Genomic DNA, 16654 nt, shown 5'->3' with positions numbered 1-16654 from the left:
CTGTGCAGAGAGAAATGATTTAGAGCAAAAAGTAGGTTGGATTAAGGTGAAAGAATCATGGATGATTTTATCTGTGCCAGTTTCTTTAAAAATTTATAATTATGGAGTGAAGAATATGCATATAAAAGGGTGCTTCGAAATGTTTATGGAAAAATAGAATTGAAAGAGGTTTATTTTGATGTGAAAATTTTGAATCCATGCATAGGGGGTCTCATAATACACATTTCCATGATTTTTTTTTTTTAAAGATTTATTTTATTTATTTGAAAGACAGAGTTACAAAGAGAGGTAGAGACAGGGAGAGGTCTTCCATCCACTGGTTCACTCCCCAGATGGCCTCAACGGCCGGAGCTGCGCCAATCCGAACCAGGAGCCAGGAACTTCTTCCGGGTCTCACACATGGGTGCAGGGTCCCAAGGACTTGGGCCATCTTCTACTGCTTTCCAGGTCATAGCAGAGAACTGGATCAGAAGTGGAACAGCCGGGACTAGAACCGGTGCCCGTATGGGATGCCGATGCTTCAGGCCAGGGCTTTAACCCGCTGCGCCATAGCACTGGCCCCTCCATAATCTTTTTTGAAGACTGATCATATGCATGGTTTTCAAAATACATTATACCAAAATAAACTTCTCTTTTTAATTCCATTTTCCATGAGCTTTTTAAAGTGCCCTTGACTGAACTTGCAGCTTTAATTTTTCAGTTATGACTGTGCTATCCAGTAGTTTCTGAAGTGATGGAAATGTTCTGTATCTTTGATGCCCAGAAAGTAGCCGCTTTGCCATATGTGGCTAAGTGAGTCCCCAGAATGAAGTCAGTGTGAATTAGGAACCAGGCTGGCGCCGTGGCTTAACAGGCTAATCCTACGGCTTGCGGCGCCGGCACACCGGGTTCTAGTCCCAGTTGGGGCGCCGGATTCTATCCTGGTTGTCCCTCTTCCAGTCCAGCTCTCTGCTGTGGCCCGGGAAGGCAGTGGAGGATGGCCCAAGTGCTTGGGCCCTGCACCCGCATGGGAGACCAGGAGAAGCACATGGCTCCTGGCTTCGGATCAGCGAGATGCGCTGGCCGCAGCGGCCATTGGAGGGTGAACCAACGGCAAAGGAAGACCTTTCTCTCTGTCTCTCTCTCTCTCACTATCCACTCTGCCTGTCAAAAAAAAAAAAAAAAAAAAAAATTAGGAACCAAACTTCATTTTTTTTCAATTTTAGCTAAATCTTCATGACTTTCATTTGAATGGCTGCATAGTAATCCTTCATATGGGCTTACCATCATTTAAAACTAGACCAGGATAAGCACCTGGCTCCTGCCATCGGATCAGCGCGGTGCGCCGGCCGCAGCGCGCTACCGCGGCGGCCATTGGAGGGTGAACCAACGGCAAAAGGAAGACCTTTCTCTCTGTCTCTCTCTCACTATCCACTCTGCCTGTCAAAAAAAACAAAACAAACAAAAAAACTATCATTTTTTAAAAATATTTATTTTATTTTTTTGAAAGACAGAGTTAGAAAGAGAGGTAGAGACAGAGAGAGAGGTCTTCCATCCACTGATTTACTCCCCAGATGGCTGCAACAACCAGAGCTGAGCTGATCTGAAGTCGGGAGCCAGGAGTTTCTTCCAGGTCTCCCACATGGGTGCAGAGGCCCAAGGTCTTGGGCCATCTTCCACTGCTTTCCCAGGCCATAGCAGAGAGCTGGCTGGGAAGAGGAGCCCCAGAACTAGAACCGGCACCCATATGGGATGCTGGCACTGCAGGCGGTAGCTTTACCCGCCACACCACAGCACTGGCCCGCCCCTTCCTTCCTTCGTTTCCTTCCTTTCTCCTGCCTACCTCCTTTTCTTTTCTTTCTTCTTTCCCTCCTTCCTCCCTCCATCCCTCCCTCCCCCTCTCTTTCCTCCCTCCCTCCCTCCCTTCCTTCCTTCCTCCCGTTCTTTCTCTCTTTTTCTTTTTCTCTCTTTCTCTTCCTTCCTTCCTTTCTTTCCCTTTCTTTCTCTTTTTCTTTCTTTCTTCCTCCCTTCCTCCCTCCCTCCCTCCCTTCCTTTCTCTCTTTCTTTCGAGAGAGGGAGAGACAGTGGATGGCAGCAACAGCCAGTGCTGGCCCAGGTGAAGCCAGGAGCTTCATCTAGGTCTTCCATGTGCATGGCAGGGACCCAAACACTTGGGCCATCTTCTGCTGCTTTCCTAGGCCATCAGCAGAGAGCTGGATTGGAAGTGGAGCAGCTGGGACACAAACCAGTGCCCATATGGGATGCCAGCATCACAGGCAATGGCTTTACCCGCTATGCCACAGCACCAGCCCCAAACATTTTGCTTTACAAGTTATCCAGCCTCAGGTGTTTTGTTATAGTAATAGAAAATGGACGAATCCAACCATATACTTTATTAGTATTAATTTTTCAGTGCTTAATTCTCATTAATTCTAATAGTTTTTTAATGCTTCTCTTAGATTTTGAAGTACTTGAGCCTACCATGCCTGTGCCAAGTATTCTTCTAGGTGCCAAGATAGATGTCCTACTTTTAAACTATATTTGAATTTCTAACATAAACCCTGCATGATTGTGAATTATTCGTTTGCTTTGTTGTTCACTTTGTTAGCATTTCAGCCATTTATTCAACAGATACTTAGTGCCTACTATCTGCTGGGTACTGATCTGGGTATAGGGGCAAACAAAACACAAAAATTCCTGCCTTCAGGATGCTTACTTTTTATTTTTTTAGCTTTTATTTAATAAATATAAATTTCCAAAGTACAACTTTTGGATTATAGCGGCTTTTTCCCCCCATAACCTCCGTCCCACCCACAACCATCCTATCTCCTGCTCCCTCTCCCATCCCATTCACATCAAGATTCATTTTCAATTATCTTTATATACAGAAGATCAATTTAGTAAATACTAAGTAAAGACTTCAACTGTTTGCATCCACACAGAAACACAAAGTATAGAGTACTGTTTGAGTACTAGGTATACCGTTAATTCACATAGTACAACACATTAAGGACAGAGATCCTACATGGGGCGTAAGTGCACAGTGACTCCTGTTGTTGATTTAACAATTGAGGCTCTTATTTATGGCGTCAGTAATCATCTGAGGCTCTTGTCATGAGTTGTCAAGGCTATGGAGGCCTTTTGAATTCACCAACTCTGCTCTTATTTAGACAAGGTCATAGTCAAAGAGGAAGTTCTCTCCTCCCTTCAGAGAAAGGTACCTCCTTCTTTGATGGCCCGTTCTTTCCACTGGGATCTCACTCATGGAGATCTTTAATTTAGGTAATTTTTTTTTTTTTTGCCAGAGTATCTTGGCTTTCCATGCCTGAAATACTCTCATGGGCTTTTTAGCTGGATCTGAATGCCTTAAGGGCTGATTCTGAGGCCAGAGTGCTGTTTAGGACACCTGCCATTCTGAGTCTGCTGTGTATCCTACTTCCCAAATTGGATCCTTCTCTCCTTTTTAATTCTTTTTTTTTTCCTTTTTTTTTTTTTTTTTTGACAGGAAGAGTGGACAGTGAGAGAAAGAGAGAGAAAGGTCTTTCTTTTGGCCACCGTGGCCAGCGCGCTGCGGCCGGCGCATCTCGCTGATCCGAAGCCAGGAGCCAGGTGCTTCTCCTGGTCTCCCATGGGGTGCAGGGCCCAAGCACTTGGGCCATCCTCCACTGCATTCCTGGGCCACAGCAGAGAGCTGGCCTGGAAGAGGGGCAACCAGGACAGAATCCAGCACCCTGACCGGGACTAGAACCCGGTGTGCTGGCGCTGCAGGTTAGCCTATTGAGCTGCGGCACCGGCCTCTCCTTTTTAATTCTATCAGTTAGTATTAGCAGACACTAGTCTTGTTTATGTGAGCCCTTTGACTCTTAGGCCTATCAGTGTGATCAGTTGTGAACTGAAACTGATCACTTGGACTAGTGCAGGATGCTTACTTTTTAGTGGTGAATTTATATCCAAATTCACAAGTTATCAGGGACAGGACTTTTTTGTTTTGGTGATGCCATTTTTATGTTTGGGTATCAGGATTTTATTAAGGCATGAAATACATTTGATAATTTTCATTTTCTCTACACAGGAACAGTTTAGTCTGAAAGGACTCATGTAAACTTGTCTGCCTATGGACATTTGTGGAGATAATTTTGGATATTTTTGCATTTGTTTATTTTTTGAACATTCCATATGCATATACAAATAGGCAGTATGGCACAGTAGTTAGGAGTGAGGACTCTGGAGTCTGAGAGTTAGGTTCAGATCTCAGCTTTGCTGATTGCTTTCTGTAAAACCCTGGGCCTGGGGAAGAACGCTTCCTGTGAGCAGAACAGCAGCTCTTCACAATGTCTTAAACAGCATCTCGTGTTCTGTGATGGAACTCTCTTAGAGCACCTAACTTATCTTGTTACCAGAAAGGCTGATTTTTTGTTATTTTTAAATAATAAATTTTAAAATAATTTTAAATAATTAAATAATTTTTAAAATAATTTCACTTTACTTGAAAGGCAGAGAGAGAAAGAGAGGAAGAGAGATCTTCCTTCCAGTAGTTTACTCCCCAAATGCCTGCAATGACCAAATGCACCAGCTGAAGTCAGGAGACCAAAACCCAACCTGGGTCTCCCATGTGGGTGGCAGGGATTCAAGTACTTGAGCCATTGCCTGCTGCCTCCCAGGGTCTGCACTGGTGGGAAGCTGGCGTCAGGACCTAAAACTGGTTCAAACCCAGGCCCTCTGATACAGGGCATGGGCATGTTGACTGCTAGGCCAAATGTCTACCCCATTTTTATTTTCTTTTCTAAGGGATAGGTTTTTGTAAAAACAATTTGTATAGGGGCCGGCACTGTGGCCTAGAAGGTTAAGTAGCCGCTGCAGTGCTGGCATCCCACATGGGCACTGGTTTGAGTCCTGGCTGCTCCACTTCCAATCCAGCTCCCTGATAATGCGCCTAAGAAGGCAGCAGGAGTCCTTGGGTCCCTGCCCCTCACGTGGGAGACCTGAAGAAGCTATTGGCTTCAGCCTGTTCCAGCGCTGGCTGTTGTGATCATTTGGGGAAGTGAACCAGTGGAAGGAAGCTTGCTCTCTTTCTCTCCTTTCTCTCTCTAACTCTGCCTTTTTTTTTTGACAGGCAGAGTTAGCGACAGAGAGAAAGGTCTTCCTTTTCCGTTGATTCACCCTCGAAATGGCCACTACGGCCAGCACGCTGCGCTATCCGAAGCCAGGAGCCAGGTGCTTCCTCCTGGTCTCCCATGCGGGTGCAGGGCCCAAGCACTTGGGTCATCCTCCACTGCCTTCCCGGGCCACAGCAGAGAGCTGGACTGGAAGAGGGGCAACTAGGTCAGAATCTGGCGCCCCGACCGGGATTAGAACCCAGGGTGCTGGTGCCGCAGGTGGAGGATTAGCCAAGTGAGCCACGGCGCTGGCCTAACTCTGCCTTTCAAATAAATAAAATAATCTTACAAAAGAAACAATTTGTATAGTTACTAGAATTAATTTTAAAGGTGAAATCTTGTGTTGTCCTTTTCAGTTATAGCGATTGTGTTATATTTAATGATGCCTATTGTGAACGTAAGTGAAGTACTTGGACCCTTGTGCCTTATGTTACTCATGGGAACTGTCCACTGTCAAATTGTGTCTACTCAGATAACAAGACCATCTGCAAACAACGGAAATCGGAGAAGAAGGTAAGATGACAAATTACATTTTAGTTGTATATTTTCTGGAGGAGGTATTATAGAGACAGAATATTCAATTAAGTTTATTTAAATTTTGGGCCTGCAACACCAGTATTCCAGGCGGGTGCTGTTCGAGTCTTGGCTGCTCTACCTCTAGTCCAGGTCCCTTCTGTTGTGCATGGGAAAGCAGCAGAGGATGGCCCAAGTGCTTGGCCCCTGCCACCCAAGTGGCAGATAAGGATGAAGTACCTGGGTCTTGGCTTCAACCTGGACAGAAAGCAAACTAGCTGATGGAAGACTCATCCTCTCTCTCTCTCTCCCCCCTCTCCCCCTCACCCCTCCCCCCATGTAACTCCATCTTTCAAATAAATAAGATAAATCTTTAAAATTATTTAAATTCATCTCCTTTTGTACATGTTTTTCATTTTTTGGCTTAAAACTAAAGGCTTTCCTTTTCACTTTTCTCCTTGATGCTAAGAAGCCTTGTTATAAATTTTTAATCCCAGGTGGGATTCTACCATTTGGTACAGTTGTTTAAAAGAGAAACTCATATGCTGTATTATTCTTTATTAATATTTATGCCAAATAATGATCTTTTTTTAAAGATTTGTTTATTTATTTGAAAGTCAGAGTTACACAGAGAAGGGAGAGGCAGAGAGAGAGAGAGGTGGGGGGAGGTCTTCCATCTGATGGTTCACCCCCCAGATAGGTACAACAGCTGGAACTGTACCGATCTGAAGCCAGGAGCCAGGAGCTTCTTCTGGGTCTCCCACGTGGGTGCAGGGGCCCAAGGACTTGGGCCATCTTCTACTGCTTTCCCAGGCCATAGCAGAGAGCTGGATGGGAAGTGGAGCAGCCGGGACTAGAACTGGCACCTATATGGGATGCCAATGCTTCAAGCCAGGACGTTAACCCACTGTACCACAGTGACGGTCCCCCAAATAATGATCTTTAAAAAACTTTCTCTTTGAAATTTAGCCAGTCAAAATTTGGTACAACTTTAGTATAGACAAGGATCTTTGAAGTATGTTAGGTTAATGCTACGAAAAATTTTACCATTTTTCAAAAATATATAAGTATTGATTTTCAAGTGATCTAAGATTTGACTTTTTACACATTTAATTAATGATTATCTTATACATGTGAGTGTCCAAAAAGTGTATTATTTTTTCTTAAAATATTTCTAGAATTGTGCTCTCTTAATTTGGTGCAAAAAATTTCAACATGCTCTTGGTTCCCTCCCTCCCTCCCTCCCTTATTTATTTATTTATTTAAAAGGCAGAGTTACAGAGAGGGGGAGGGAGAAAGAGAGAGTGAGCAAGCCAGGAACTGGGATTTTATTTTGGGTCTCCCACGCTGGTGCAGGGGCCCAAGCTCTTGGGCCATCTTCTGCTTTCTCAGGCAATAACAGAGAGCTGGATGGGAAGTGGAGCAGCCGAGTCTTGAACCCACATGGGTTCAGCCCTTATGGGATGCTGGCACTGCAGGCAGAGACTTTATCTGCCATGCATCAGCGCTGGCCCCAGTATCTATCCTTTTTTTTTTTTTCCCCAAAGATTTATTTATATATGTATTTGAAAGAGTTACAGCAAGAGAGGTAGAGACAGAGAGAGGAGAATCTTCCATCCACTGATTCACTTCTGAAATGGCTGCAATGATCAGAGCTGGGCCAGGAGCTTCATCTGGGTCTCCCATATGTGTGCAGGGGCCCAAATACTTGGGTCGTCTTTTGTTGCTTTTCCCAGGAACATTAACATGGAGATGGATCTGTAGTAGAGCAGCCATATCTCGAACAGGCGCCATGTGGGATGCTGGTGTTGCAGATGGAGGCTTAACATCTTGCACTACAGCACTGGCCTCAGGATCTATCTTTCAATGATGTAGGATCAAAAACATTAGTGATCGGTTGCTGTTATTTTGTATTACTCTAATTAAAAATGCCAAAGGAGTAGACATGCATTAAAGAAATTGTTCAGCACCAGCGTTGTGGTGTACCAGGTTAAGCTGCCGCCTACAGTGCTGGTATCCCATAATGGCGCCTCTTCAAGACCTAGCCACTCTACTTCTGATCCAGCTGCCTGCTAATGCACTTGGGAAAGCAGCAGAAGATGGCCCAAGTGCTTAGGCCCCTGCACCCATGTGGGAGACCTGGAAGAAGCTCCAGCCTTGTTCAGGTTGGCCCAACTCCAGCCGTTGCGACCATTTGGGGAGTGAACCAGTGGATGAAAGATCTTTCTCTGTCTCCCGCCCCTCCCTCTCTCTCCTTCTCTAACTCTGCCTTTCAAATTACAAAAAAAAAAAAAGCTTAAAAAAAAATTGCTCCTTCTACTAGTGTTGTTGAGTGTGCCTGAAAAAAACAGGTGAAAAATTTCCTTCAAGTAATGTTTCTGGACAGCAGTTTTAAAAATGACTGAATAGTGGAAAGAAATGGCCACCAAAGAAGGAGGTACCTTTCTCTGAAGGGAAGAGAGAACTTCCACTGTGCTTATGGCCTTGTCAAGCCAGTGGATCCAAAAGGTTCCATGGCCAAGGCAGCTCATGTCAAGAGCCTTGGGTAATCACTGATGTTGTACATTAAGAGTGTTGTTTGTTAAATAAACAACAAGAGTCACTGTGCACTAACTTCCTATGCAGGATCTCTGTCTCCAAAGAGTTGTATCGTGAGACTTAATAGTAAAACTTATTTTCAAGAACCACTTCCATTTAGTGTATTAAATGGAGGATAACACTATGTCTCGTAAGTTAAGAGCTCACAGTTAGCTTGTAATGTCTAAGAGTGCACAAGAGATGTACCCTCCTTGGGTTCTTCTTTAAAGGTGATTAAGTTTCTAAAAGGAAAGAAGGGGGAGGAAGGAAGGAAAAAGAGGAAGGAGGGGGGAAAAAGTGAAATCTCCTTGGAGAAGCAATGACATAGAACGGCCTTTGTCTAGACAGTTGAGGAACCGTTCTCTTAGTTTTTTTTATTCCATTTCTTTCTTTTTTCTTTCTTTCTGTTTTTCTTTCTTGGACTAAACAGGAGAGGGAGGAGGAAGTGGGAGGAGTGGGTGGGAGGGGTGGGTATGATGGGAAGAATTACTATGATCCTAATGTATTTATGAGATACATACAAATAAATGATTGAAAAAAATGATAGCATAGTTCTGTGGTTTGGGATTTGTTTTTGCCCTTAGTCAAATATTTTTGCATAATATAGTCTCGGTGTATGACATTAACCATTCTTGATTTCAGGTAGTGATCTGTTAGTATAACTTGCTGGAGGGACATTTTGGCAGAAACAGAAAAGTTTTTGTATAATCTAAAGTTACTGAAAATTTTTTTTTGTAGAAAATTACGGAAAACTGTAAATGGTGATGGAAGCCGAGAAAATGGAAATAATAACTCCTCTGACAAAGTCAGAGGCATAGAAACTTTGGAATCTGCACCCATTATTGGTGGGGTTTGGCGGACTCTGTTTGGCAACAGGTAGGAGTCTTATACTGGAATGTTAACTTCATTTTACAGTGTATATGATATAATCTGCCCACGGGAGTAAATGGTGTAGGCATTTTACCATTGTGGTGTGATTTTTAAGGGTTGTAGAAGGATTTATTTAGTTAAAATGTTGTCTTTCTGTCACATTACCTATAAATCCAGTAATCTGCCATAAAAATTTAATTCTGTTTGATTGTGACTTTTTAGACAAGATATTACAAATACACACATACACACACACACACACACTCTGAAAGAGTAAATATTTTAAGCCATGTCAGATAGCATCTCGAGAGAAAGAGGATTTTAAAAGGATTTTGTATTCTTCAGTATGAGGCTGATAACCATTTTAGAATTGGGGTGCAACACAGGAGCCTGCTGTTGATTGGCTTTGGGAGAGACAGGAAATGGATCTCAGACAGATTTTACCTTATTCATAATTTTGCAGGTCTTGACAGCACTATTTCATGATGTACTGATGATTGTGACTTAAAAATAGTTATTTTGTAGTTACTTTTTTGAATATGAAGTGTGTCCACATGTTTTTCTAAAGTTATGTTAACCCCCTTAGTTAACATGTTTGAGTTCTTTGTGCTGGGCACCACTCATCCCTTGTTCTCAGTGATTTTGAGAGCAGCAGGTATGGTGCAGTCACTGCAATGTGAAAATGAGTGACTGCTGACTGTAGGCCTTGGAGCTCAGCAGCTGGAGTGGTTTTTCTGGAATAGTCAGCAAGAGGCAAAAGGAGCAGAGGGTTGCTGGGCTCTGAAGGATGGGCTGGGCAGGAAAGGAGAATGTATTCTATGAGGTGATGCTGGGAGAATGGGGGGAGCATTGTGCACTCGCTTGCAGCAGGGAAGAGAACAGGCTTCTTCTCATGAATTGACAGAAGTATTTGAAGAATGAACACATATTCTCTGAGTCTCTGTGAGCAAATACTGTGTCTTTCTGTACCCTAAGCAAGCCAAAAGCCTGAAAAGTGTGATTTCTGAAATTTCTTGACTTCTGAAGACTATATTGTACTTGTCAGAAGAAAGCAATTTCATGGAAGGTTTTTAAAAAATCCAGTTAGTAATCTTTTTTCCTTTTTTTAAAAATAGGATTAGAAGAGTGAAATTAATATCTAACAAAGGGACTGAAACTGACAATGACTCAAGTTGTCTACATCCTATCATTAAGAAGAGACAGTGTCGACCAGAGCTTAGAATGTGTCAAACAAGAGAGAAAACAAAATTTTCAGATGGAGAAAAGTGCCGTAGGGTAAGATTTAGATGGATATGATAAAATCTTTTCTTTCCCATTTAAGATATTTCTATTCTTTCTTAGACTCTGGCTAGAGATACAGATAGATACTGATATGTTTGTAAACAGGTCTCAACAAATGAGTAAAACCCCAAGGCATGAGAAAGAAATTATCACGTAAAGATAGGAGCTCATTCCTAAGATTTCTATGTCTACACAGTGTTACTGGGTCTGCCGCTGATCCAGCTTTGGCAGTTGGCTGGCAGTAAATGGGTTAGTGTAGGCTATTGCGTCCTATTCCACAGAGGCAGTGATGGTGTAGTCTGGACTTGAGGAACTGTTTGTTAGGTTAGGTGGAGATGGTCTGCTCTGTGACTCCAGCTAACTACATACTTCTACCTTGTAGTTTTGAATGATTTTCTTATGTGTTAGACTGGTAGTAGTTGAATATTGAGCCATTACTGTAACCAGACATTGTTCCAGGTGTTTTCAACAACCCTGTGAGACAGATGTTTTTACTGTCATTTCTTTTCAGATAAGGAGACTGAGGCCCCGAGAAATTTAGTAGATTTCCCAAGGATACATAGCTAGTGAGTAGAAGAGCTGTGATCCATGTTTACAGTTTGACTTGTGCCTAAGCTTGTAACTGCCTCATCATACTGCAGCATCCATTAGGCTGTTCAGTTTCAAGTTAATATTTTTCTCTATTGAGATCAAGCACTTGTTTAGGTTTGTTTGGTTTAGGTTTCTTTTAGTGCTTGGCAGTTTTTGTATGACTTTTGTTTTCACATGTGCAGTGCACTAGCGTGTTCTGGGCTGTGCCCTGTGAGAGAGTGCTGTTCTCTTTGCAGGAGGCTTTTAGGCGTTTGGGGAATGGAGTTTCAGACGACCTGTCAAGTGAGGAGGACGGTGAAGCACAGACACAGATGATGCTGTTGCGTCGGAGCGTGGAAGGGGCCTCAAGTGACAATGGTTGTGAAGTTAAGAACAGAAAATCAATACTTTCAAGGCACTTAAACTCTCAGGTAGTTTTTATTTTAGTTTACAAAACTGTAGGAATTAATTCCTTAACCACTGAATAGTAACGAGGCACTTGACTTGTTTTCCTGTTGTTTGTTGGTTTGATTTTTGGCAGGTAAAGAAAACCAGTGCAAGATGGTGTCATATTGTGCGGGACTCAGATAGTTTGGCTGAATCAGAATTTGAATCAGCAGCCTTCAGCCAGGTAGCGTATCCTTTTGAGAGATGAATATTGAAGGTGTACTCTTGACTGTAATGACTTTGTCCTTTCATTTTGTACCAGGTCCCCTGAAGTTGTGTTTATGTTTGCCTCCCTTTCCCCTGCCGCAGTGATCTAGTAGCTTTTAGATGACTACTCACCCTCAGAATGAGAATGAATTCTTTCTTAGTTTGACTTAAAATTTAAAAAGTATTACAGATGATGCTCAGAAAGAGGTTACTGGATAGCTAAATGATGAGATTATTAATACTCCCCTGGAATATGGAGTTTCTTCTTAAGTATCCTACTTGGGATTGACATAAGTGAGATTGGACAGATTATTGCAAAAGGACCTCTTAAAGATGTGAGCAGTAAATTTCACCATGAAAGCTAATGGAGTATCTGTAATATTATCATTCAGAAATGAATGGTAGGTTTTTGCTTTGTTTTGCTTTGCAAGGTAATTGGGTCCGGTAAACACTTTTCTATTTAGGTTTGTACTGTAAGAGAGCTGCATGCCTATACTTTTCTCTGGCTGATTATCCTTCAACATGTTGGGGCTGGGACCCTGGACGTAACTAGGTCTACAGTTAAGATCGTAATATTTGAAGGAGAGAACATTTTGCGTGTTTTAAAAGGCTCAGCCAAGCCAACCAGTTGATCCCATGACTGTGTTTACAGGAGTCACTCCCATCCCAGAAAACCTTGGTTGTACAGTTCCATGACTTTAGCAGCAACTTCTTAGGAGGTGTTTTTTTTTTTTTTTTTTTTTTTATTGATTTGCAAGGCAGAATTAGAGAAACGGAGGGAGGGACACAGACACAGAGACAGAAAGGTCTTCCATCCTCTGGTTCACTCCCCAGATAAACACAACACCGGGGCTGGGCCAGGCCCAAGAGCCAGTAAGTAACTTCCTTTGAGTCTCCCACGTGGGCGCAGGGGCCTAAGGACTTGGGCCATCTTCTACTGCCTTCCCAGGCGTATTAGAGAGTTGGATCAGAAATGGAGCAGCTGGGACTCGAACTGGCGCCCATACAGGATGCCAGTAGTGCAGGTGGCGGCTTAACCCACCACGCCACAATGCCTACCCCCACCCCCATTTTTTTTTTTTTTTTAATATTTGTTTGTTTGAAAGAGCTGTATATAGAGACAGAGAGAGGTCTTTCACTCACTGGTTCACTCCCCAGGTGGCCATAACAGCTGGTGCTGAGCCAGGCTGAGGCCAGGAGCTTCATCTGGTTCTCCCATATAGGTGGCAGGGGCCCAAGCACTTGGGCCATCCTCTGCTCCCTTTTCTAGGCTGTTAACAGGGAGCCGGACTGGAAGTAGAGCAGCTGGAACATGAGCAGGTGCCCATATGGGATGCCGGCATTGCAGGTGGCAGCTTTACCTGATAAGCCATGATGCTGGTCCCCTAGAGGGGGTCTTTTCAAGTCCTGCTTGCTATTTATCTAAGTTTGACATTCAAATATTAAAATATGGAGGCGAGCATTTGGCACTGCTGTTAAGATTCTGCTTGGGACACCATATCCCATATCAGAGTGCCTGTGTTCGAGTCCCAGTTGTGTTCCTCATTCCAGCTTCCTGCTAATGCACACGTGGGAAGGCAGCAGGTGATGGCTCTAGTAGTTGGGTCCCTGATATCCATGTGGGAGACCTGGATTGAGTTCACAGCTCCCAGCTTTGGCCTGGCCCAGTCCATGCTGTTGCAGACATTTGGGAAGTGAACCAGAAGGTGGCAGCTCACTCTCTGCCTTTCAGATAAATGGAAATAAATACAATTTTTAAAATGTTAAAATATATTGTTACATGAAGCCTCATGGAGAAATGAATATATGGTGATCAACTTATGAATGTTTGTCAGCCATTGCCATAAATAATCTGTTATTTTATTTCAGATATCTTTTTTTTAAAAGATGAGAGAAATAATTGTGCTTTCCTTGCAAGGGCTCTAGATCTGGTGTGAATGGCTGCTCTCGAAGCCTCAACCTGTCAAGAAGAGACTCAGAAAGCACCCGCCATGACTCGGAGACCGAAGATATGCTGTGGGACGACCTGCTGCATGGCCCAGAGTGCCGATCGTCTGCCACCAGTGACAGTGAGGGGACCCACGTGAGCACTCTGCACTCAGGAACCAAACGTGACCCGAAAGAGGACGTTTTCCAGCAGGTCTGTGGAGGCCATAACCGGTAGCTAGTAGTTGTTGCCTGGGTCAGGTACACTGTAATTGGACTTTACGGTCATCTGAGAAGGTAGATATTGTTATCCTCGATTATGAGGTCAGCAAACTGAGTACAGCTTGTCAGTCAAGCTGCTGGGATTAGAACTCTAAAGGAAGTACTCTCAAGTTGCCCCAACCTCCCTTTTTCTTCCTAATACATTTCTGAGTTATTACCATTTTAAGGTTATTTTTATTTACTTGAAAGGCAGAATTAGAGGGAGGGAGGGAGGGAGGGAAAGAGACAGACAGACAGACAGACAAGTTGCAGGTGGCAGCTTAACCCACTATGCCTCATGCCAGTCCGCTGTTATTTTTCTTAGAGTGATTCTCAGTGTTTATTTTATAGGAACAGGGTTGTTTGATTGGGATACTTGCCTTATATTACATTTTCCTAACCACAGAGTGGTAAATGAATTTATTAGGAAGTGAAAGTTTGTTTCTCTAATAATATAAAACTCAAGTTTTTTTTTTAACTTTAGGTTTTTTTTTTTTTTTTTCCTCTCTCTCTCTCTTTTTTTTTTTTTTTTTTTTTTTGACAGGCAGAGTGGACAGTGAGAGAGAGAGACAGAGAGAAAGGTCTTCCTTTTTGCCGTTGGTTCACCCTCCAATGGCCTCAGCGGCCAGCGCATCGTGCTGATCCGAAGCCAGGAGCCAGGTGCTTCTCCTGGTCTCCCATGTGGGTGCAGGGCCCAAGTGCTGCCTTCCCAGGCCACTGCCTTCCCGGGCCATAGCAGAGAGCTGGCCTGGAACAGGGGCAACCGGGATAGAATCCGGCGCCCCAACCGGGACTACATCCCGGTGTGCCGGCGCCGCAAGGCGGAGGATTAGGCTGTTAAGCCATGGCGCCGGCCTAACTTTAGGTTTTTATTATCATAAAATTATAGAGCCTAGAAATGGAGATTCTTTGGAAGGATATTTCAACCTTCCAAGTAATGTAGGAATTCATCTTACACCTATAGAAATTTTTTTTTTTACCATCTCTCATGGGGTAGTAACATTTCCTACTTCTTTGGAATATCGTGACACAGCTAATAAGATAATTTAAAGTGCTTAGTATAATGCCCACAGGAGTGTTTACCTAGTAAATGGTAGTATTATTATTATCCCTGTCAGAACAGCAGTCACCATCTACTTAAACACTTCTGGAGCTGGAGTGCTCGTGATTCCTGATACAGCTTATTCCATTGCTGGTTAGGTTGAGTGATTTAAAAACGGTTCTCTTATCAGCCTCTCCAATGTTTAACTTACTCTATTTCCAGATCACCTTATAAATAGTAGTGGATGATGGATTGTCTAATTATTGAATTTTCTTGATTGTAAGGTACCATTTAGGATATGCATTTTCATGAACAACAACAACAAAAAGACCTACATTATTAAATATGTACAATTTTTAAACAGTTAACCAGGAACAACCTGCATTTTCTCATTTTAGTTTTATGCTAATCTCCTCAATGTTGCTGTCAATGTTCAAATGTAATGTTCTTTATATTTAGTCTGAAAATTCATCTGAATTACATCAGCCCTCCATGGTTATGTGCAGCGTCATGGTGATCTTGGCCTCTGTAGCGCTTTGGGGATGCATGGTTTGATTCTAAGAATAATGGAGGCAGGTAAACTCATGCTGTCAGACAGAAGTCATCGCTGCCCAAAGCTTCCTTGCTCTTCATTCCCCAGGCGTCTGAATACCGTCACTCACATCCCAGGCAGAACCCTTGCGGTGACTGTCGCCTCCACTCTGTACCTGTCATGCGTCCTCACGTTCTCCTGTTCACCATGTGGATACTGACGCTGACCACGTGTCCACCTTGCGTGCTGGAGGCCACTGTCCTCTCCTCCGGATCACTACCGCGGCCTCTCTAGGCGTGCCTGCGTTCCTCTCATTTTTCCTCCCTGCAGCCAGACTGATGCATCCAGAATACAACCTGATGATGCCACGCCCTTGAAAGTGCTTTTTGCTCCCTCTGAAGTATTTGTTTCTGTGTCTTCCTTTGCTCTCAGGTGTGGTGTCACCCACCTCTGACCATCTACTCCCCTCTCCTAACACGGTGCACTTACACGTGGCCGAAATTCGTCTGGTTTCTTTTATGCACCGGCCCTCACGTGCTCCTGGACCTTCGCACATGCTGGTTTCTTTGTCCAGGACAGATTTTTTTCCTCTTAATACCTATTCCTTGGGCTCACTCCTTTTTATTTTTTGGACAGGTTTTGGCTTGAGTGATACTTCCTGCAGGAAGCTTTTTTTTTTTTTTTTTTCCTATATAAGGGTACTTTAAAAAGTTCATGGAAAATGGAATTAAAAGAATCAGTGCATTTTTTTCCCACAGTATGTATCTTCTGTGAGTCATTTGAGGATCTGGTTTTCTCTTAAAACAATTTTTTCTTTCCTTACCTTGCATATTGCGGCTTTATTTACTTAAGTCTCCTTCAAAAGTCTGGAAGTGCCTTGATGGCAAGGAGCTGCTTGTTCTCTGTTGTATCCACAGTGCCCATTACACAGTAGGTGCTTAATACATATTTGTTAGATAAACCGATGAGTAAATTAGTAACATCAGTGAATGCTCCTGAGCATTATGCTAAGCACTGTGCTAGAAAGAGAAGGGCTACACCATTTGGTGCTTCTGTAGAAACTTGTATTTGGGGGTGTGGAGAAGATTAATGGGACATAAACACAGTGTAAATGCGCCATGTAATTGCTAATTTGTATGATACAGACTATAGGGATTTTTAATTTCAGAGGGCAGCATTATTGAGATTGTGCCTGTCAAAGAGCACTGTGATGGTGAGCTGGAGCTTGAAGAACCACACATGACATGACAGAGGAGGATGGGGCTCTTTCCCTGCCCGTCTCCTCTTGACCCT

General features: G+C 43.3%; 1 protein-coding gene across 6 annotated transcripts in view; it reads left to right on the top strand.

Moving 5' to 3' along the window:
• The window catches only part of PHTF1 (putative homeodomain transcription factor 1), a 52460-nt gene that overhangs the window by 18498 nt on the left and 17308 nt on the right, over window positions 1-16654 (top strand). For 5 of the 6 annotated variants that reach the window (XM_062191993.1, XM_062191992.1, XM_062191990.1 and 2 more), the window contains 6 exons: window positions 5492-5648; window positions 8964-9101; window positions 10211-10370; window positions 11204-11377; window positions 11488-11577; window positions 13519-13740. In XM_062191993.1, coding sequence (XP_062047977.1) covers window positions 5492-5648; window positions 8964-9101; window positions 10211-10370; window positions 11204-11377; window positions 11488-11577; window positions 13519-13740 — 941 coding nt within the window. The remainder of the gene's footprint in view (window positions 1-5491; window positions 5649-8963; window positions 9102-10210; window positions 10371-11203; window positions 11378-11487; window positions 11578-13518; window positions 13741-16654) is intronic. The other variant, XM_062191995.1, reaches the window with a different exon arrangement.

Source organism: Lepus europaeus, chromosome 5, assembly GCF_033115175.1.
Source record: "Lepus europaeus isolate LE1 chromosome 5, mLepTim1.pri, whole genome shotgun sequence".
Classification (NCBI taxonomy): domain Eukaryota; kingdom Metazoa; phylum Chordata; class Mammalia; order Lagomorpha; family Leporidae; genus Lepus; species Lepus europaeus.
The sequence above is the reverse complement of the archived record's forward strand: the minus strand, read 5'-3'. Positions and strand labels throughout refer to the sequence as shown.